The following is a 23,270-nucleotide window of genomic DNA, read 5'->3' as shown; positions in this document are numbered from 1 at the left end:
GGCGCCTGCCATCCAGGCCAACCCAAATGCCCTGGGCCAGAGAAGAGGGGTCATGTTCCCTGGACTGTGGCTGGTCTCTCTCTGCAGCTGCATCACTGAGCATCCCTGCAGTTAATTAACTGTGAGACCTCTGAAGCTCACTGAAGCTCAGTTCTTGCCTAGTTAGAGATGACTGGAAAGTTTTGTGCGGAGGTCGTGTACCAGTTAAGCGAGTGCAGCCAGGCACGCATGGATTGGAGGTACCCAGGCCCATCTGCACTGCTGGCCTCAGCAGTTGGCATGCCAGAGCTCTGCTTGGCTGGTGGGCCACCCAAGGGTCTGGATACAGACCCTTTTACTCTGCCCTCCTGGGGAAAGGGCTCACGTTGCTCACCTCCTCAAATTTGTAGGCGATCATGGCAAAAGCCTTGAAGATGGCATCAGTGGGGCCAGTGATGGTCACGATCCGCTCGGGGCAGTTTCCCTCTGAGATGTTGATCCTTGCCCCGCTCTGGAAAGAGAAGGGCAGCCCTGGAATAACCACAGCCAGGCAACCCACAAGGATGCACTGGAGGTGCAGCCCTTCCTCTGAGTCAGATCCTGTCCCAGCCTGGTCCTTCGTCATCCTATGTGCCGGCCTCTTGACATATCTCATCTAACCTTAAAAACTCACAACCCTGCCCCCCTGTGGTGCACTGCCTTACCCTGACCCTCAGAGCGAGTTTCCAAGCATCCACTTTGGGTCTTTTACTGCAACGCAAACCCACACGATCAAGGCAAGAGCAGCCCATGGGATCATTGCTTGTAAAAAGAAGAGTGTTGCTCACTGATCTGATAACTCCTTGATAGCTGCAGGCACAAAGACCTTGGACAAACTCAATCATCTTACAAGTGACTTAGTTTCAATGTTTCATTAAGAACAAATTCTTGGCTCTGGAGAATTCCCATTAAATGTTATAGGAGTTTGGGTACAGAGTGAGAAAATTGGACCAAAGAGCTCTGGGCATATCCAGCTTGCGTATCCTGACCCTGGGAGTGACCGCGTGGATCACACGGGGCGATGTGCAGCTCTGGCCACTGTGCTGCATGCTGCTGGGCAGGACAGCCTGACTGCCCTTCCCACTCCTCTCCCCTCCTTCTGCAGATCCTTCTACAGAGCAGGGTGGCTTACCTCCTCACGCATCTTCTTCACAGTCTCTCCTTTCTGAAATAAGAAGAAACACAAAAATTCAAAACTTCCATCTTCAAAACAACCCAACCAGCACACATCTCTCTAATACATGGCAACACACAGCCAAAACATTTGGGCAGCTCTGTGATGCCTGGCCCTCCATCCCCACGCAATGGTCAGCTGAAGAGCTGAGGGTGTAAGCCATCGTAGCTCTGCTCCCTACGTCTGTACTACATGACAGACAAAACAGCTACTAATGCACAACTGCAGCCTCCACCTCCCTTTCTACATTTCCCCTTTGGAGGAAAACTGCAGAAAAAAACCTCAGAAACTGGTCCAATGCTGAGAATAGCTGGCATTTCAGAGTGGCTTCAAAGAGCAGTTTCTGATATAGTATCTACAGAAGTATCTACAGAGTACCTCCAGATATAAAGCAGGTACAGCTGTGAATCTTTCTAGGGCTGGACAGGCTGATGGAAAAATAAAGCACAAGCATATAGAAGAAAGACGTTCATGCTTGAAATCTTTGCCACCATAAACCTGCCTTTTAAAAACAGCAAAAAAACAATCCTGTATAGCCAGGACTTTCCAGACCACCATGGCAAGCACCAGGGAGCAGAGCATCTTGGGGAGCTTTTCTGCGCAAGCTAGATGGTGTCCTGTGGCTTCAGAGACAAGTGCTGCAGAATTTAAATGGGTCTGCATGACATTTTAAAATCACTCTTAATGAACCCATTTGATTAAAATGTCAGGGCAACATGATCATAAACACCTATTCCTCACCCCAGTGAAGCAGCTGGAAATGGTGCTAGGTAAGTTTGGTGGTTGTTTTTTTTTTTAAGGGTAATGGGTTTTGGACCCTCTGTGGGTGTCTCATAATTTCTGTCTCACAAATGCAGCAACAAGTTCATGCACACCAAACATTTAAGGATATCACAGGGAAGAGGTGATTGGTGTCTACCACACCACAGGCAGCAAAAAGATGTCCTTACCTTTCCAATGATGCTTCCAACTTCCTACAAAAAAGAAGCCAAACACAAAGGAATTGATATTACAAAACGTGAGGACAATCCAGACCAACCCTATAATAAAACAAAGACCTGGTGCACACTGTCCCCAGCAGAAGGACAGGGTGGGGGGCAGGCATGAGAGGGGCCAGGAGCATCATGCCACCACGCCACCCTTCCCATCAGCAGGCGGAGGACACTGGCTACCAGCAGCCTGGGGCTGGGCAGGCGGCACATGGGGCTGGACTCAGGCACAGCCAGAGGGGAGGCAGGAGAGGGAGCTGTGAGGAAACCCCCTCACTGGGAGCCCCTTACCTTGCCATGCATCAGCAGCCGGATGGTGAGGGTGACGTTCAGACCGCCTTCTGAGACCTTTGACTCCATTTCCTACCGGGGGATGGGAGACGTGTGTTAACTGGGAGGGCAGCCCTGGCGCAGGAGGAGACAACACCACGGCCGTATCACCTGTGGACAGAGAGGGGAAAGGTTTTCTCTCAGAAGAGGCAGGTTCCTCGATGTGGGATGGGCCCTGCAGAGCAGCAGGGCATGGGAAAGTCATGGCTGGAGGAGCTGCGAGGAGATGTCATGGGCTGAGCCCCTTCATGGGTGCAGACCGGGCTGGCCGCTTGCTGCAAGGACCGTGCTGGGCGCAAGCCTGGGAACAGCCCACAGCTCTGCTGCGGCTTTGCCACCAGCTTCACACAAAAGCCATTGTGGGAGCAAAGACTCGTGTACCAGAGGTGGCACAGCCAGATGGCCAGCCCACACCTGCGTGAACCGAAAAGCAGCTGCACTCAGCCGAGCGCATGGACGCAGGAGCAGGGAGTCGGTGGAGCAGCCAACCAAAATTCACCATTCCAAGTGTGAATGGGCACTCAGGAAATCAAAAGCCAGTTTTTCAACAACCAGGAAATACCTATCTGACCCCAGGAGCACAGACTGGGAAAGATGGAGCTGGTGTCCCAATTGCAACGCATTTGCGTTTTCGTCCCGACCTGTGAGCACCCTAGCTGGGCACTGCATCTCAGGACCGCACCATTTACAGATATTCATGTTTTGCACGGATCTAAGGAAACCTCTGCGAGTTTTCCCAGTCCTATCATGTTCCTTTCCCTTCCCATTCTCTTTCTTTCCCCCTCTGCCCTCTAGAGGGAAAAACACCACTGATGTTTTGAAGACAGGGGAAAAAACCACAGAACAGCAACAAATGCTTCCTGTTCTTTCCTGACGCCTCCTTAGTAGCATCTCTGTGCAAGGACTGGGCATTTGAAATGTTTCTGCAGCCCACTGGTAGGGAGACCAGTCCTGTCTCAGAGGGAGGTGCCAGCATCCTTCTACGTGCAATGCTGTGAGATTTGCAGCAATTTTCCCCCACCTTATTTAATCCCTCAGTATATATCAGATGGGAGATTTTTATCCTGGTCATGAGAATCTGGCATTTTCTTTTGCTCAGACAGGGACTTACGTGACCAAAAAATGGTGGATAAACCAGTTCTCAAGTATTACTTTAATGCAATGAGGCAGCTGTGATGAATAAACATGCAGCAATGCACAAGTCATGGCTGGGAGATGGGTTTGATGTAAAACCTCTTCCAAGAAGATATTAGGAAACTCAAAATGGATAAAACCCATGTGGTTAGCAAGGAGACGGTGTTCCCACGAAGCTAACAGGAGACCAGCTCACTGGTAATGAAGCTGCTTATAACCTACTTGCAGATGCTAATCTTGAGGCCACTGGATGTTACAACTGAAAAAAAGTAAAATCTCACGCGAAGGGTAAGAAATGAAATGTGTTGAAGATGTCAAGCCACAAAGCACTGTTAAGGGTGGGGAGGAGGAGAATATTTCAGAGGAAGAAGGTGACAACGTTGGGGACCAGAGTAATGGAATGGGCTGACAAATGATGGCACAATGTGCAAGATCAGGAACTTTCTCTTTCAAGACCAAGCCCACCGCAGGCAAAACAAGTAACTGGTTTTAGTGGTTAACGCTGTGCTGATTTCTGTGCATGGGAAGCAATGCTAAAAAGGATGAACATGCTGATTTGTGGAGGTCAGCATTGCTGGTGCTCCTGATGTGCCAGGAGTTAAAGCGCCCTCATGGAAGAGCTGCCCCCGCTGCACCCCAGGGATGTCCTGTCCCAGGAGAAATCTAGCCCTGCCGCGGGGAAAGAAACAAAGGTGTGACGCCAGTGCAGCCACCCATGAGACTGGTGCATGCCAACGCAGAGGTGCAGCTCCCATTCCCAGCCGATGAGTGTCCTCTAACAAAAGAGCCGGAGGAAGGTAGAGGCTGTTCACAGCTGCTGGTCAAGATGCATGCTCAGGCAGCCGCTTTTGTGACTTGCAGAGGCAGAATTTGAAAGCCGTCCTGCCCCACACACCACCCCGTGGCCTTTCTTTTGCAAGCTGCCCAACTGCAGTGGCCCGGGCAGCTACAGCCCAGGCTGCCAGCCCCACTGGCAGGCGGGGGTGGTACCCTGGAGCAGTCTGGGCTTTACACTCAGGGTGATGGACCCCAAAGCCCAGTTGAGTGGCTGAGGTGTTTTAAACCCAGGCACATCCTCGCAGCAGCAGGAGAGCCGGCAGTCTCAGTAAGGTGGGTCACAGCTTGCCCACTAAGGACCAGCCAAATTTGCTGTTTTGCTTTCACCAAATGCCCTACATGGTGTCTGCCATCCCCTTCTCCACATCCCTCACAAGTGGAACCCTGCATCAGGCCGTTATGTAAATGTTTCCAATTGATTGAAAAAGTGGGTCATGTGTTAGCCAAATGCTCCTGGCTTTAAGATTTATCAGCATTATTAAATTAAACACGCTTCATGCTCCAGTGAGCGGGAAAGCTACATTGGCCTTTTCTTAATCATACTAGTGAAAGGTAAGTCTTTTATACGGGGGTTCATAAGCTCAATGGAAATGATGGGAACAATAGAGCTGAGGCATTTACCCTGGGCGCGTGCCTCCCTCCACAGCCCTCATTCTTCACGGACAAAGGGCTGGGGAAAATTATGCTCCAAACACCATTTTGAGCGCTTTGGAGCATGCCCTGCCTGAAGAGAGACCCATCTCAGACCCTTCCCATTCACCGTTGTGTGCTGCCTAGTTCACAGCAGCTTTGAAATGGCTTCTTTGTCCATCTACTTGAAAGCCCTGAGGATAGCATTACATCCAGTCTGACGGATAGAGTAGATACAGACCCCAACTCCAACACAGTGCAAAGCTGGTGCAGCCCCACAGATTTAAAAGGTGCAGCATTAGTAGACAGAAGTGTTGATTCTGGCCCTGAAATGGAAGTTGCACAGCAAGTCAAGCGAGACTCTGACGGGCATCATGCCTGGGCAGGCAGGGGGTGGGAGCAGCATCCTCCCACACACGGCCATAGCAGCGAGTAGCCAGATGTCTTTGCATCACAGTGAGGGGAGTTCTGCAGGGTGGGGAGTAAGGTTCCTGCCTGCCCCAAGTGCTGCTGATCTGCCCCCAAATAGCCAGGCAATGTCTCTCCAAAGGCTGATCCTGTAAATAGACCTTTTAAACACAACTGCCTTCTGGGACAGTGCTTGGAGGAGGCCTCCTTGGTACTCAGAGCAATTCGGTTCTTCTCTCTCCCTTGGTTTTGAGATTAAATATGTTAAATTCTGGGAAATTTCCTTAATCTATCAGGAATGCCCTGTGTCTGAAAAAGCAGCTCAGGCACCAGTGACCGAGGAGAAGGAGAAGAGGAAGGAAAATGGAAAATCAGAACAGCAGAAAGACTCCTGTTCCCCATACGCAAACTTACACGCTCTGAGTTTGTTCCCTTCCAGTTTTCCAGAGGCTGGAGTAGTTGCCTAAGCTGGTGCTCTGGCCTTTATGCTTGCTGATACCTTACAAATACTGACCCTCTCCTAAAATTTTCTAATTAAGGGAATTCTGAACATCATGTATTAAATTAATTTAATGATCACCTCCCAGGCGAGAGATTGCACATGAAGCAAAATAGGGGGAAGGGAGACCGAGCTCTAGGCTGGACTTTGTTCTCCAGCCTGGTTTCCAAACGGGAGCTGGAAAAGTGGATGCTGGGATCCCTGCAGCCCCCTCCAGACAGGCGATAGCAGGGGCTCAGCTGAGATCGGGCAGAGCCGGTGTCCCTGCAGGGGCCAGGAGACATTGCTAGCTCGACGTTTGCTGATGCCAGCCCTCCTCCTCCTCCTTTTCCTCCTCCCATGCATCCACTTGGCCTCCCCAGGCATGTTAGCCACACGCGAGTGAGTCCTGTGGTGCAGCTCCAGAAAACGCTGCCTACGCCTCCTCTGCAAATGCCCAGCGGAGACCCAAGGCATCTGCTGACATACTGGGGGGCAGCTGCCCTGAGACAGCCCCTGCCACCCTGGGACGCGGCAGCAGCAGCAGCCTGTGTTTTGGAGAAGGTGGTCGAGGCACTCATATACAAGCTCCATCACAAAACTGTTCCTCTTGCTTTGGTGCTAGCATGACTACTGCCTGCAGACCCCAACTCCAGGGGGAGGGTCTCTTATCTGCACTAAAGTCACCCTGGTGTCTCTGGGACAGATGGTCCTGCCAGTAGATAGATGCACAAGGCAGAGTTTCTTTTGTAGCTCTTGTCATGGAATATTCTCATCAGCATTACGGAGATCAAATTTCATGGCTTTACCTAGGCATTTGTTTCGGGGGACGGCAATGTTTTGTTCAATCTGTCCGAAAACAAACAGAGAGGACAACTCAGTGCAAAAACATCCCACAACCCGCCCACTCCCTGAAAGGTTTAGATGGAAAGTTCACAGGCACTGTCAAACAAACTCAAAGAAGAAAGCGTCCATCACCTCCCTCACCCATCACACAGCTTCCAGAAAATGACACATTCTTGACAGGTTTGGTCAGTGCATGCTGATAAACTCCAACACCTTGGAGCCCTGTTGACCAACAGTTCCTGCCGACCTGTGCAGGTAAACAGCAGGGTAGCCTGGGCACCAGTCTGTATGGGGATGCTGTGCCATCTGCCTAGAGGACCACCCCTGAGACGCTGGAGCATCTTGGTGGTTGCTCAATGGCAATGCCACCCTGAAAAACATCCAACATGCTTTCCAGGCTCTTTGGTGTTTCAGGAGCCCCATCAGCAGAAAGCCAGGTGTTAAAGAAGACCACAAAGCTTCAGTGTCCTTCAGCACACCATAATACATTATGGCACAGCCCAGATTTCTAATGTGGTTGGCAGACTTTCATGTTGGGGATTAACATTTTGGCCAGAAAGTCCATCACTCAAGACATCACGTTCCACTGCAAGGGAGGAGATGTTTAAACACCTCTGACCTTTCAATATCCCCTTCACAAAACTCAGGCCAGCGTTTTCTGACCCTTGGAAACTGAAAGATGTTCTAAATGTAGAGAAAAGCAGGGGAAGCCAGGAAAGAAGATGCTTTTCTGACATTTTACGCTTTCTAGCTTGCTTTCCCAAGGAGCTCTGCCTGTCCACCTGCGTAAGCAGGAGCTTTCTCCCCACTCTTCTCCCAGCAGCTTGATCCTGCCATTAAGACCTAATCCGGCGATTTTCAGCATTGCGTTTTAGCAGCTGGGAAGCACCACGATGCAGCCAGCTCAGGATTATGACGACAATGCAGTCTGGCCGGGTCAGGATGGGGGTGAATAAGCGAGGAGAAAAAAACAAAGTCAAGCATTCCCTTAAAACCCAGGCTCCAAATGGAAATGCATCAGCCACTGGCAGGCTTCAGCTGTCAGAAGATGAAGCTGTGAGAAGACAGTTAGCACCATTTACATGAGTGACACAAAATGCTGTTTTGCAATAAAGCTGCATTTCCAGCTGCTGCCATTTTCCACAAACTGCAGTCATTTCAGCTGACCTTTCCTCTGCTCACTCTCCTGCTCCAGTGGAAATTTTTTAGAAATCTTGAACCAAAAAAGAAAGACAAAAAGATGCCTCTGTGCTACCCTGGTACATCAGCCAGCAGTATATCCCTGGTTCTTGCCTGCCCTTGATCTTTCCAAGAGCCATGGGAGACAAACATCCCTGCTCTTGCCCTTACATCAGGCATCTCTGGAGACTTCATTCTTGGTCACCTGCTCCTATTACCCTGCTCTCATCTGGGTGAGATGTCTCCATTCATGGCCTAGGATGTCACTCACTGGCTGCTGGCGACCAATTATAACCTGCCTTCACCTCCATGCCAGTGTGCACTAGAGGGCTCTTCCAGTCTCACTCACCTCTATGCCAGTTACCCCAATTACTATTGCAGGGGTGCAAATGTGCCTTCCTCTGGACTCTCTGCTCCCTCCCTTGCCCTCTATGCTCTGCAGGCTCATCTGCCCACAAATTCAACACCAGGACCACCAGAGCAACCTCTCCTGCTGCCTCATTTGCTACCTCCGTGCTTCAGGTGGTCTTCTAACTCCTGCTTCTCCCATCAACCTCTTTGCTGACTGCAGCTCTTGTGAGCTCTTCTCTATTTCTAAACAATTATTTCCTACCACCTTCACGTCAGCATGGCTTTCTGCCCAAATCCTTTGTTCTCTAGAGAGCAGGGTTGGTTTTTTACAGTGTGTGGCCCTCCAGGGAGAGATATTGGCCCTAGATATTGGTATTAGACAGAGTTCAGGAGCATCGGGTACGATGGCCCATAGCTCCTGCCCTGTCACACCGTGGTGGGCTCAGCCACATCCCAGCCAAATGCACACTTCTGGTCTCAGACCAGCCCAAAGCTGTGCTGAGCCTGCCCTCCCCTCCAGGAGACTCCCTGCTGCTTTCCTATGTTTCTACTTCATCTGGTGCACCCACAAGCTGATATCAGGCTGTGCATCCTGCTTTGGGTGTGGACTGTACCAGCCCCATTTGCCTCTGCTGAACCCACCTTACATTTGTAGGTTTTCAGTGGGGTTTCATGCACGTCAGAGTGATTTCTGACCTGATTGATAAACCAAGAGGAATAGAAATGCAGCATCACATAGCTCCAGCACAGACCTGTCCCAGAGGGCAAGGAAAGCTGCCAAGTTCCTACAACGAGGAGTAGAACAAACCTCTGGTTCCAGCCCACGGACACTGTAAACCCAGGGAGGGATGTCCAGTAAGAGTGTAAGAGTCCCTGCTCGTCCGCTGAGCACCATGTGGTTCATCGCAGCCTACTGCACCTCAACAGTTAACTAAGACCACTATCAGCTGCCCACCGAAGTGGCATGGCTGGTGCATGGATATGCAATCACGCATGAAATCAGAATCGGGCCCCACATGTCAGATGGTGTTACTCTCCACCATCTCTAAGGCAAGCCTGGTCTGAGGAGAATGACTGGTTTTGTTGCAATGGCGGTGTCGTTATTGCGATCTTTTGCGCAAAGGCTAGCGAGGAAAGCTGCGGCGTTTCCCTGCCGATCACCCCAGGATGAAGGTCTTGCACGCAGTAACTTCATCCCATGCGACAGGCCAGCAGGATGATAGCACCTGCCTCTTGCACTGATACATCAGCAGAAGACAGAAAACTTGGAGGCTCATGCTAATTACCAGATTTAGGGGAAATTTAGGAAGCTGTACCTGAGATATGTATCTGCAGAGATCTAGACGATTCAGAATTTCCATTCGTTCACATGAGCCACTGCTGTGTTGAAAGCAGAGGCTGGACACACAACAGTGAGAGAAATTTAATTTAGCAGGAGCAGGCTATTAGATGCCCTTGTGCAACCCAGAAAACCCTGTGTGGGCTGGTTTCAGGGCTCATTGATTGTGGGATGCTGATCAAAATCATGAGTTGAATGTGTTAAACCACCATCTCAACAAGCTGAGATAACCCTGCTTGAAATAATAATGGGTCTTCATGGTATTTCTTTAATTTTGTAGTGAATTAAAGCTGCTTTTGGAAGGTTGGGGTGAGTGGGTGGGTGGGAACAACGCACTTTAATTCAGCCACTTCCAATTCACCCTGTCAGTTACTTTTTGGAACAATTTGACAATAAAAATAGTATTTTCAGTGAATGCCAAACTGCTTGAGTACCTCAGAAATTTTGCCCCATGACATGATGAGAGCCAATGTTCTTTGCACTACTCGGGTCCATTACAAGTCAGTGACCAAGAGCATCCTCAGGTGTCTGTGACCCTTTAGTAAGTGCTGGGTGGACTTAGACACTGTGCGCTGAGAAAATAACATTTCCTAGGATAAGGAAGGTCACTCAGCCTCCTCAATCACAGCTTTTTTCTCTGTCAGCAGATTAAAGAACAGATAAAAATGATCCAGTGAGGTTTTTTCCTGAAATACTGTCTGTCCCTCCATGCCCAATCCATCTTTTTGGAGCAGCTGGGAGCAAGGGCTCCAGAGGAGCTGCTGATGGACCAGCAAGGACCAAACGTTGACTTGATCTCTGCTCAGCACGGGTGCCCTAAGGTTGCCTCAGGAAGGCAGAGACAGCAGCACTGCATTGCAGCCCCAGCCTGGACCCTGCCACAGGGCTCAGCGCTGCAGAGCGGGGCAGATTCTCCTGCAACAACCAAGAGACAGGAAAAAAAAAACCCAAAGCTTTCACAAATTAGCTGAAATGGCACTGCCTTGCGCTGCAGTGGCCGGGTGCCGTACTTTAGTGCCATGCTCCACATCTGCACCCCTGAATGTGCAGTGAGACACAAGAAACACCACTAGCAGTGCCACAGAGGGCAGCTGGACCGAGCTGCCGGAGAACGGAGAAATCTGCTTGACGTGAAGGGAGCCAGGGCAGCTCATCCAGCATTTCTGCAAACACCAGCAATAAACAACCCCTGGGATGAACCTTCACAGAGCAGGGAAATGCCCTAACTGGTAGTAGAGTGGGGGCAGTAAAGAGGTTGTTCATACTGTCCTATGTGGCATTGTCCTGAAAGAGCCAAGGAAGCCTGGGGCAGATGAAACAATTTGAAGGTGCTGGCAAACACTCTAACCCCCCTCAAACATTTATCAGTGGCACTCCTGTTAAACTACCCCAGTGGGGGAAACCAATATACTGGAGAGCAGAGCAAGAAGGCAAAACAAGCATGGCAAAGGGGAGAAAACAAGACACTGTTCAGCAAGGCAAAGTACTGCTTGGCTGTGTGCAATTAAGCACACAGAGGAAGAGCTCCCCATCCACCCTAAAAGGGCTGGGAGAGACAACTCAACCTACAGGTTCATGACCTGCAAAAGGAAACCAAGAATTACAAGGTGGGTCCAGAGATCCAGGCAGCAGAGAGCAACCCCAGATCCCTGGGGCCAGCAAACATGGCCCGCAGGGAAGGGCTGGAGGAACCAAAGCTCTGCAGAACAGGGGCTTTGGGGCTGACAGGGCAATGGTCTTGAGTGCGGGGCTTAAACCGCAATGAATAAGATCCAGGTCAGGCACAGGAAAAGAGCTTCCCCACAGCCATGTACTGTCAGTGACAATGTCATTCTGCCAGTCATTACTGTTTAAATCTTATGAACATTTGCGTATTTGCAAACAAAGCTCGTATCTGTTGGATAACTGCACTTATAACACTGACATTGTGCTATGTCAAGGGTCGGTCATGCTTCAGGGATGCATCCAATTTAGCCTTTTTTTCCCTAGCCAGAGGCTAAGGAACAGGACTCAGGAGATGCCGCCTCGCACCAGGAGATGCCTCAATAGATGCCTCAGGGATGCTCTGCCAGGGCTGCGCATCAGCTCCCAAGGACCTTTGTCTTGTCCAAAGGACAGCAGCACAGCCAGCATTGGAAACGCACACCTCCAGAGACAGAGGGTAGAGACAATCAGATAGTAGTCCCCTGGGTGCCAGTTTTCACATGTCATTTTTTCAGAAGGCCAAAGGACACCCAAAAAAGGATGCTCATGGCCACAGGTCCAAGCCAGCTGCTCATAAAGGAGGAGAGACCATGGGGAGCTGTGTGGACCTTGGAGGACAAGCGGTTTGTCCTTCATCAGCCTGGAAACAAGAAGGCACAGCTCTGCAAAGAGCTCCAGGCACACTCCTGGCATCCTTTAACTGGGGGAGCAGCTGAGAGGAGAGCACCTCTGGGGCCTCAGGAAAGCAGAAAGCAATGGGCACGTTTATCCCACTGCCACGCCAGAGACTGCACAGCCTTAAACATAACCTCGAGGGGGTAACTCGGTCCTCACCTAAAAAAGCTGAATGGACTTAAACCAGCACAAGACTTTTGCCTGTGCTGTTTCTGTGCCGCTGATGCACATACGTATGCGTAGCCACAACACCTGCAGAGCAGGCACCAAATCCCACCACCATTATTTTTTCTTGATCCAGCTGCCAGGGACATGGCCTCCTGTCCCCTAATCACTCTCTCCACCTTGGCCCATCATGCTGCACACCTTTTCAGGCATCACAGAGAGCTGGGGCTGGGGGGCATCTGCTTCCTGTGCGTCCTCCGAAACTGATAAGGATGCATCCAGGAGCATCTCCCCACAGCTCAGAGCAGCAGGCACCCTGCGATCCCCTCCATCCGCAGCCCCCCTCATTCCTCTCCACCAGAGCCTGCAGGCTGCCCTGGCGTTAATCCTGCAGGCAGCATCATCCCAATAATTTCCCTCCATTTTCAATCTACTGATCTGGGGGCAGTCCACAAATCCCTTCATCCTGAGAGCGAAGCAATCTACTGCCTCATCTCATCCCATCTCCATTTCTCTCTCTAATCCCTAGAAACAGGGACAAGGATTGCAGCTCATGGGCTGCCCTGGAGGGGTCTGTCCAGGCGCAGGTGGACAGACAGACGGACCGACCTGGAGCAAACAGGAGCAAACAGGAGGTGCCAGGTCAAAAGGGGTAAGGAGCATGTTATTTTGACCGTGCTCAGTCTCTACAAAAAACAACTGATTTAGCTGATGATTTATTTTATTAAAAAAAAAAAGTAGACGGCAGCCCAATGCCAGGCTGTGCAGGGTGAAAGATGAGGTGTTTGGGGCTGCTCTCATGAATGCTACTGAATTCTTCAAAGCACCTGGGGCAGGTCCTAGCCTCTTCTGATCCAGGGGTGGGGGAACAGGCAGGTCTTCCCATTTACCCCCAGGGTTGAGGACATAAGGGACAGACTAGGTACAGCATCATTCTGCTGCTCCCCTCCACATTTAGGAAAATGCGTGGGGACTAAGTGAGACCGACGGGGGAGCTGTGACCAGCCTGGCCCCATAAATCCCAGCTCCTCCAGGCGCAGGGCTGGATCCAGGGCTCTGCTTATGCCATTTCTCCACAAGCCTAAACCTGTGACTTTCACTCCAGCCAGACATGCTCTTTGGGAATGGGACACTAATGGGAGACATGGGAAGAGAGACCCAGCATCGTTGGGTCAGGACAGAGTGGATGGGTTGGGGTGCAGCATTAATGCCATCCTTCCTTTCTGAAGCATTGATTTGCACACGGCTGGAGAAGGCGGGGGTGAGTCCAAGCTCAGCGGCCAGCACAAGGCCGTGTCCTGCCTGACGCTGCCCCCAGCTGAAAGCACCGCGAGGAAGGAGGATGCAGGGACAGCGTGTGACAAAGCCATCCGGTGGCTGTGCCCACGGTGGAGCCGGGCTGCACGGCCCCCATCCCACGCTCAGCGGTGGCAGCTCTCCCTGGCTTCGGCCAGCAAGGAGGAGGACGAGGGCCCTCGGCAGCTGGGGGTGGATCGCTGCCGCGCCGCGCTCAGACCCTGACAGCAGGCTCCAAAACTGTCACTCCCGATCTGTTTTCACTTCAGCTAAACCTCAACCCCGATTAAAATCAAGGAGAGCCGCCTTCTCCTCTCTCCTTCTCCCCGTGGTAGGTCCTCTGTAACCTCAGGTCTAAACACTGAGCAAAATGCACCGGCGAGGGAATTGGTGAATTTGCTTGGCTGGGAATCAGGGCTGTTGGGGAAGGAAGGAAGGGGCCAGGACCACCCCTGTCCCCAAACCTGTCCCTGGCTGCGAGGGCACGGCCATTGCAGTGGTCCCATCCCTGCAGGGCTGCGGGTCCCTGTTGAAATACAGGGTGGGATGAGCCACCGACACCCGAAGCTGCCTCTGCCATGGGTGGGCAATACCCCGGCAGCTCTGGAAGACAGGGGGGTGCTCTGTGCTGGCACCCGCTGCCCACTGCCAGCTCATTTAGCAAAGCCCGAACAAAATAAAGAAATTAAACCAGATAGATGTGTGTGCACAATTGCAGCACCAGGAGGGATGCATTCAGCAAGAAGCTGAAAAATGCTCACTACAGGGATGGAGACAGCCCTCACCCACTGGGGAAGCATTTAAATTCACTTTCCATTTCAGCTGGCCAAAACGCAGCTGCAGAGGCCTGGCAAACTCAAGCCACGCAGGCTGCCACCCACCCTTGTGCTGCAGGAATGGGGGCTCCGTGCCAGAGGTGCCACTACGCACAGCATGTCCCAGGGCTGGGAAAGCATCCTCTGCTTCACCAAAAGCAGACACGTCACTTCGTTACAGATTGGAGCTGAGGCTGCAAGCACTCCACTGCAGGTGGGATCGAGCTCGTCCCTGCGTGCTGGACAGGAGACCCCCACTGCAGGGGGACACGCTGGCCACCACCGTGTCGCCAGCAAGGTGCCCACTCCCCTTGCTGCACAGACAATGCCCATTTCCCAAGCGGGTGTGTGACTTGGAGGAAAAAAATTCTTATCGCCTAAGAAAAGCGGTCCTGGAACCACAGAGAAGAGCATCCTGCAAGGTCCTGAGCATCCCTCTGTGCAGGCAACCAGGATCCCTCTGCTTCCACCTCAGATCGGTGCTGGCCAACGCAGAGGTCCATTCTGCACAACCCATGCCACCGATTCTGACAGCGTTCGTATTTTCTGATCCTTTGCACTAAAATCCCACCGCATCTTTAACGCATTTTGAAGGCAGAATTTGCACCTATTGCAACATGAACACTAAAATAATGTTGAAAGCACTTAAAGAGGGGTTTTTTTATCCCTTGTTCTTCATCAGTAGCCTTTTCTTCCCCACGCCAAAATGATCAGTTTTCTTCAGAAAGAAATGATCTCTTAATTCAGCAAGATGAAAAGAACATTTACAGTTATTTCTCAGGAAGAAAGAATTTCAAATTTGCTTTTTTATCAGAGAATACTCAATATGTTTAGATAAATTAATCCATAAAAGAGGGGGAAAGTTTGAGATTAAGAGCTTCAGAAATTTTATTGAATTATTTTGGAATTCTGTATTAAAATCAAACCCCCAGATACCAGGGAAAACTGCCATTTTTCAGGGTTTGGTTTCTGTATCAAAATGCAGACTAGCATCTGTCTTTGCATCTGTCAAAACAAAGGTCAATCATTTTATGGAAACTTAAACACAATGCCCTTGATCCACTGTTTCTGGTTTATTTTTAAGTCGGATGTGACTTCCGACTAATAAAATAAGATTTCTAATATGCTTCACATTAAAATTACATTATCCCAGAAAACTCAAATTACACAAAAAATACACCTGAGAACATTTTCCCTTTATAATAAGGAGATGATATTTTGGCATTGATTTCGACAGCATTTAAGTCCTCCATAACTTTTGCATCTAAAATTTCACTTTTCTGCTTTTATAGCAATGGTGCAACCAAAGAAAACGCAACAGTATCAGAAAGAATTTATCCACCCTGAGTAAAATGGGTATCTGAAGGCAAAATGAAAATAAAACGGTGACCCTCATAATAAGAGGTATTCCTCTCTCCAAATCAAATTTCCCCAGCGCAAGGAAAAAAAAATTAATGGATATAGAACCAAAAAGTTTAAAATTAAATCAAATAGGTTTGGGAGTTTTATTATGTTGCCAGACCAACACACGATTAACATCTATGTTATTTTGGTATCAATTTCTTTAAGGCAATTTGAGTTGTGCTATTCCCACCCCAAGCACATACATAAATGACACCGTCCAAAGCCTGCGCTGTAAATCACAAAAATTAGGAATGGATGAATATTCTGGTTAATGCAGAGATGGACGCTTCCCTACCCAGGGATATGTTCTTTAGCATTAGCCGCAAGACACAGGTAAAATTGAATTTTAGTAAAATAAAGCACACATTATAACAAAGAACAATAATCTTGCTAAACAATTTTACAAAAGTATTTTGCAAAGCAATTTTGCAAAAATATTTTTGCAAATATTTTATGAGAGACTTGAGGAGCAGCCGTTAACTCAAGGTAACCCCCTTGCTCATGCACCTATTTCTCCCATAACCTCACCTCCCTCCAACACAGACTTAAATTTTCTCTACAAGAGATTCACTTAAGACAGTGAATCTTAAGGATTCAAACCTCTTTTAACCCATACTGGAGCCCCAGACCCGACTCGTTTCGTGATTTTTCCCTGATTTTCATCCATAGGAAAAGTTGCACGCAGCAGGTGGTCTTCCACCAACACAACCTTTTAAATCTTCTTACCTTCCCCAAAGAGCCGCTTTAGTGATGATTTCGTGTGAGAAGGGTCCGGACAGATGGCCAGTCTTTTCACGTTTGGAAAGGATGAAAAATGCTATGGGGGGAAAAAAATCCCAGTGATTTTTTTTTGCTGTACGGCGCACAGGGCTCCGAACCTCATTGGCCCTGGGAGAGCCACCACGTGGCACGGGATGAAGAGCACATGACCCATTTTCTCCCAAATCCCTCTGTTTGCTGGAAAGGGGGATGCACCCACCGCTGATGTTCTTGTTATTTCAGTGGGCTTTGATTATTTTTTTTATTTTTTTAAAGGCCACTGAGCAAATCAGGTTGCCTCAAGGCAATGAGGGCGAACCAGCCAGCACTTTTAACATGAAGGAGAAAGGAGCTCGGGTACGAGACAACCACCGTATGTGCTGTCCGGATGCACAGGGAAATTTGGAGATGCTTTACCAGGGTACTGGCAGAGAGGTGCCTGCCCACCCGCTCTGAGGACAGAGCCTCCAGGAGGGAGAGGAGGGCGTGCAGCAACACACATTTGGCTGCTGGTGACGGGCTGTGCTAAACCATCCATCAGCAGCAGCGGAGGGAAGGTCCAGGCTGAAGCCCTGACTGCAGACCCCAGAGCTCAGCCGGCTCCCTGAGCCTTGGAGGGAGGGGATGTGTTACAACTGCTCCATCACTAAAAAAAGATTATCTCATGCCCTCACCACCACCCCCCACCTCCCGGCTGATGCTGTCCTCCATTGCCCGCCCAGCTAATGCACAGTGGTTGCACAAACCAACTGCTCCAAGAGACAAAAAGTCTCCTGCTTTGGAGACCGAGGGTCAGCTTTCTTGGAAGAAAGACCAAGTGCAGTGGAGGGAGCATGGCTCCAGGTGGGCATTGCCTGCTCCCACCACTGCATGGCCACACCAGGCTCAAAGGGCATTTCAAAGTGCCCCCCCAAGACATTCGCCAAACCTAAAATGCAGCACAATTCTGGGGATGTTCTATTCCATAAGGCTCCTCGAGGCCCTGTGGAGCAAGGCAAGACAAGCCACAGCTCCCAGCATCTGACTGATGCTGGGGGTCCCTCCTTGCCCCAGCTCTGTATTTCCTAGGGGACAGCAGCTCTGAGCCACCACATCCCAGGCAGCCGTGGTCCACAGGCCAAGCAGCTCCTGGCCTTCCCTCAGTAACCGCAGGTACTAGCCCACCAGTGTCAGGACACTCAGCCTGGGGAATGGAAAAGGAGGTTTTGGAGCCAAAGACATCCTTTTGTTTTTCCCATCAAAGCCCATAGGTCATGCCAGTCAGAAGCCGCGTTCTTCTGGCAACCTGAATCTCCACTTGGCAAATCCCTCAGCTGTCCCATCTTGTCATGCCAGCGATATGCCTGTCCGTCACCCTTGCCAATGGAAAGCGCCAGGTGAATCTACATCTATCTGCCCTTGAATTTCAGTGATGTTACTTCTGCAGAGCAGCTGTCCCCAGCCATCCTATCATCCAAGGGCTTGAGCCATTCTTCTCTAAGGGTAACACCCAAGGCTCCTCAAAGACCCAGCTGAGCTTGGGCTTTGTTGAGAAAGCACAGCTCTGGCCACCTCCATGCCTCCTTGGCATCACCACCACATCCCAACCTGGCACTCACCCTGGCTGGTGGTTCTCCATCACGGCTGTTCTCCAGCACAAAACTCTGCACGGGGACAGGAGGCATCAGGAGCACAGTCCCTATTTCCAGCTCCTTACTGAGGCCAGACTGCCTCACCATGCTGTTATCAAAGACAGAAGTACAGCCATAAATTGCCCGAAACCATGTAGAAAAGTGCAGGGTTTCACCTGAAATCCTCTCTGGCTCGGAGGGTCACAGTTCTCCAGCCACCAGCCAGACGATGGGGCATTTTATTCCAACAAATACAAGGTGAGGGAGAAACTTGCCATCCTCAAATACATATACATACATACGGCTACAGCCAAATGTGTTCAAGTCGCTGCCTTCCCCTCCCACATTTTGCAATGGCCAACGTGCAAAGGAAGAGAAGAAAGCCCCCCACCTTCCAGCCCCACAGCTCCCCATTCAGAGCCCCCTTGTCCTTCCCCAGCGACACCCAGCTAAATCTGGCCCCCAAGTAATCTTCTGAATAATTATATAATAGAGAGGGAGGCAGAGAAATAATTTTAGGCTGCTGTCGATAGAAAGCAAGCTGGATTAAAAGATCAGAACAAGCAATACTTAGATTAAAATGGTTTGTTATTTTCAGCTGCAGAAAGTCAGTGGCTAAAGCACGGAAGATGTCGACGAAAGGTGCGTCATCTTTCTTTCCCCCAAAAAGAGCTTTCTACGTATTAGCCAAGGCAAGTTCTCAGTTTCCAACCTATTCTCAGGTTTTGTTTCCCAGCGGGTCAAAGAAATACAATTTGCCAGTTTGTATGGCATTTTATCTGAAGACTTACGAGCAGCGCAGAGATGCTTCAAGTTACATTTTGCTCTGCAAGTCGAGTCCAAATTAAACACCACCAACACACTGCTGCTTGTTAAGACATCAGTCCCTTTGAGCCAGGGGAATTGGCATGTGGCTCAGCAGACAACTTCATCACCTACGAGAAACGGGCCTCCTGGCACACAGCATGGGTTTTATCAGTGCCAACGCCACGCTGACGGCAGGCAGATGCCAGGCCTACTGGAGGCGGAGAGGCAGCCGTGCCCGGGAGAAGCCCATCAGACAGCAGGGCAGCTCTCTGCAGGCGCCTCCAGAGTGTCCCCCTGGCCCCCAGCAAGGTCGGCAGCACAGGGTGCCATGCCAGGCCCCACTCTGACTGATCGCTTTGGAAAGGCGTGAAGGGGAGGGAGGAAAAAAATGGTGAGAAAGGGACCCAATGCTGAGGGCCAAGCTCTCCGCAGGGCACAGCGCTCATCAGCCGCATACCGGATCGATGCCACTAGCTTTGCTCGTTCACCTTCAAGTTCAGATTAAGCAGAAGGGTCAAACTGTGAAATCATTTGCCACTGGCAGACAACCCCCCCACCACCACCCTGCAGCCTCGTGTCGCACTGTGGCCAGCTTTTCCCCTTGCCAGCATGGACACTTCCCACCCCAGCACCTTGCTTGCCCCACAGCATCTCCAGCCTCCAGCATCAGCAGTGACCATTTGTCACATCGCCTAGATGCGAGATGGAGCAGCAGCAGTTTTCCAGTGCCAAGTGGTCTCCAAAACCAGAGTCCTCTTCCAGATGTCACTTTCACCTGTAGTTTTTCTATAAAATAGTCATGGTACTACGCACACAGGATCAGCTCTGAGTTCAAAGGATGAAATCCCCTCTTGCCGGAAGTCCAGGACACAGCCTTGAAGGGGATTTAGCATTTAAAAAGAAAACCACACCTTGCTTTGCATTTTGAGCCAGAAGCTGCCAGCTTGCACAGAGCTGGGCACCAGGGTCCTCTCCTGCCTGCAGATGTGGGAGGGGGGCCAGGGCACAGGCCTGGGAAAAGGGATGGGATGTTGGACATGGAGCATGGGAAGGCAGAAAAGATGAGGTCAGAGACCTTCCTGGAGGGAGGTGGGAGCTGTGGGATGTTGTGATGTTCATCCAAATGGTGCTTTAATAACCACTTATTGCAGAAAACTGTCTTCACTAACGCCAGAGAATGAAATGCATTTGCTGGACAGACTGGGGTTATGAGCGCTTGTGGGAAGACAGTTTGGGGACTTAGTCCCAGGCTGGATGCTCAGTCCCCCCAGCAAGGTCATGGCCCGGTTTTCCTGGAGTTGGCTATGGGGAGCTCTTCCCCAAGACCTGCCATGCTCAGGGGAATGCCAGCAAGCTGGGAAGAAGCAGAGCTCTCCCAGGATGATCTCTCAACTGCATTCTTCCTTCAGCTTGTGGCCTCCAAGCTACTAGCAGGAAAGCCAAAGCTGCCGTCCACCTCCCCAAAAACCCCTCTATAGATGGATGTGTTTGTAAGAGGCTGCCCGTAGCACACAGGAGCTGCAGATGGTGACAGCAGAGACCTCAGATGATGCATACTCAAAACAAGGCACGACCAGTACCCACCGCATCACCAGTGACCTTGGACAAGCCTCCTCGCAGGTCTTTGAGCGAGTTCTATCCTTTGTGCTCTTTACTGGGTCACCTGCAGCTCCTCAGAGAAACCCTCCACCCCCTTATCCAAAATACACCATCTTGCAGGTATAGGACATTGCTCTGGCTGGTCTCTCCCAGGGCTTTAGGTGCAGAAAACAAGGATTAGTGACACTTTATAAAGGAACGGGGGAGAAGAGAGGTGGGTTTGTCTGTTGCTACAACATTTCTGCTTTATGGAGCTACCTTCTCACTCAGAGACGCGTGTCCTCTTTGCTAATGGAAAATGTTGCCCCGCCATCCATTTGCGATAGTCAATGCCTGGGACAACACGATGGCCCCGGGCCAAAGCAGATCTATTTTAGTAACAAAAGCAGAGTGGCTGATGAAAATGACCCCGTCTATGCACTTCCCAGCTTAGCTCTTTAGCTGGTTTTAATGGACCCATGTGACCAATGTGGCAGAAAGCAGGTGGCCAAGTGCAAGGAGAGCAGATGTGGCAGGACAGGAGACCTGCACGGATGCAGGACCGCACCAGCCCCTTTGCAGAAAGAGGCCCCAGCAGCAAAACACACGTTTCATAGAAGCCCTGTTAGCAGGATTGCACTGTGCAGGGAGCAAAACGTTCTTCCCTTTTTTTGCCCCCACCGCAACATTGCCCCTCACGCGGAGTCGGGTCCCCGCAGTGCAGAGCCCAACCACGTCCTCCCTGCAGGTGTTTTATAGCCTAAGGGAGATGCCGGTGCAGCTGCAAAGACCCCTCAGGATCTGGAAAGTGACTGAGCTCGCCTTACCTTACCGTGCAGGCTGGCCTTGAGCTCCAGAGTGATTCCTCGGAGGGTCCAGTCGCACCAGAAAAGGGCATGCTGAGCACGGGACGGAAACCGTGTCCGCGGCACGAGCCTGCAGACCAGGACATGACAGAGGTTAGGCACAGATGCTTGCCGGCTGCTTACCATGCAGGAAAAGTGAATTTCAGAGAGAAATAAAACATGGTTTGGGTTGGGAGGAACAAAACAATCAGGAGCATCACCTCCAGGTTGTTCATGAGGTAAACAGCAAAGCCCTACCTATACATTCAGAGCAGGTTTGGGCAGGTCCTGCCCCAGTATCTACTGACCAAGGAAAGTCATCTGAAGAGCCGGGCTGTGGAGGAGGGGGTCTCCAGGACACGACCACAACAAGACCCCCCAGGTGACCACAGCTCAGCAGTCCGGCTGCAGGAACTGCCCCCACAGGGGGAGCGTGAACCAGGGGTCTCCTTCATCCAGAATCATACCACCACAGCAATGGAAATAATCCAGCACGTTTCCGTGACATGGGTACAGGGTTATTTTTATTGCTTTATTTTTGCTGCTGCTCCCAATAAGTTAACTGGGGCATGCACTACCCGTCAATAAAATCAATCGAGCAGCCTGAGCAGTTAATAAGCTGAGTGCCAGAGGGCAGAAAAACCTCTCCATCACCCAAAATATTCTTCGGGCAGTGGGATGGGTGAGCTGAAGGCCCCACCCATCGCTTGGACTTGGTGCTGCTCTTGACACACCAGGGCAGCTTGTGTGTTATAAGGGGAAACCTTCCTCTTCCCAGTGACCCAGCAGCCACCGTGCCCGTCCCCAGTGACCTGGGCACAAGGGGCTCATGCTGCTGTGATGGGAAGGAGCCTGTTGGTGGGAGGGGAGCCCATGGGACCCCCGAGGTCAGGCTTCAGTTCTGCCTGCTGCTCACAGCAGCATCAGCGCTAAGATCACACCAGGTTGCCCAGGGCCTTATCCCTTTAAGGCTTGAAAACCTTCCAGGATGGAAACTGCACAGCTTCTCTCAGCGACCAACTGTCCTCAGAATTAATATTTTTTTCCTCACAATATCTTGTATGTCTCTCTGAACAGCAGCCATGTCTTCCAAGGTAGCAACTGCATCCCTAGCTGGTGTCACCAGCAAGCTAGACAGGTCCCAGATTGCCAAAAAACATTGGAAAGGATGGAAAACCCAAACTGCAACTCACGGCTGGAGGAGCAGTAGGGGCAGGTTGGGGAGGCCGTGGGGCAGAGGGCTGGGGCTCAGTAGTGGAGGCAGCAGGGGAGGACCTGAAAGGCAGCACAACATCTCAACAACATGGGGTGCCCGACCAGCCCCCCGACAGGAGAACCCGCAAGAGCATCCTTCTGGCATCACCACCAAGGCTGAGGGCAACCCAGGGGATGGGGAAACGCATGGGTAAAACAGCCCTGAGCAGAGGAATCCTTGCTAAATTTTTTATGTTGATTAGCACAAACTTCTGGTCACTGATTCCGGTATTGGGAACAAGAAGGAAAACCCCTGACCACAGCACAAGTTTCATCAAAATATGTGTGAAAGAAGGGGCTCAGACAAGGATTCAGGATGCTGGAAGGACAAGGCGTTGCAAGGAAACTCCTGCTCCCCAGGGCTGGCACAAGCCCCTCCGTCCCAGCCTCATGGGCTCCTGACCTCCCCGCTGCCCTCGCAAGTGCAGAACAGTGACCCACAGCAACGCAGCCCGTCAATTCACAAGGAAATAACTTCTATTTGTCTTTGAGGTCATAGGTTTGAGTTTATCCCAAGACAAGGCTTAGCATTCAGGAAATGTGTCATTAAAGAATTTTTCAGCAATTTTCTTAATCAAATATTGGTCCATCTCCCAGCAGCTCTGCTTCTTGTTATGTTACAACCCTTCCGCCCTTACACTAACA

At 50.8% G+C, this 23,270-nt stretch overlaps 1 protein-coding gene across 1 annotated transcript in view; it reads right to left on the bottom strand.

The window, feature by feature from the left end:
• PCBP3 (poly(rC) binding protein 3) overlaps positions 1-21,444 on the bottom strand; it is a 41,904-nt gene extending 20,460 nt beyond the window's left edge. Inside the window, exons 1-5 of the mRNA XM_054208117.1 lie at positions 21,359-21,444; positions 2,473-2,622; positions 2,143-2,166; positions 1,151-1,183; positions 374-490 (exon numbers count right to left, since the gene is read on the bottom strand). Coding sequence (XP_054064092.1) covers positions 374-490; positions 1,151-1,183; positions 2,143-2,166; positions 2,473-2,541 — 243 coding nt within the window. The 5' untranslated portion in view covers positions 2,542-2,622; positions 21,359-21,444. The remainder of the gene's footprint in view (positions 1-373; positions 491-1,150; positions 1,184-2,142; positions 2,167-2,472; positions 2,623-21,358) is intronic.
• Positions 21,445-23,270: the final 1,826 nt, after the last annotated feature.

This window comes from Rissa tridactyla, chromosome 7 (assembly GCF_028500815.1).
Source record: "Rissa tridactyla isolate bRisTri1 chromosome 7, bRisTri1.patW.cur.20221130, whole genome shotgun sequence".
NCBI classification, from domain to species: domain Eukaryota; kingdom Metazoa; phylum Chordata; class Aves; order Charadriiformes; family Laridae; genus Rissa; species Rissa tridactyla.
The sequence above is the reverse complement of the archived record's forward strand: the minus strand, read 5'-3'. Positions and strand labels throughout refer to the sequence as shown.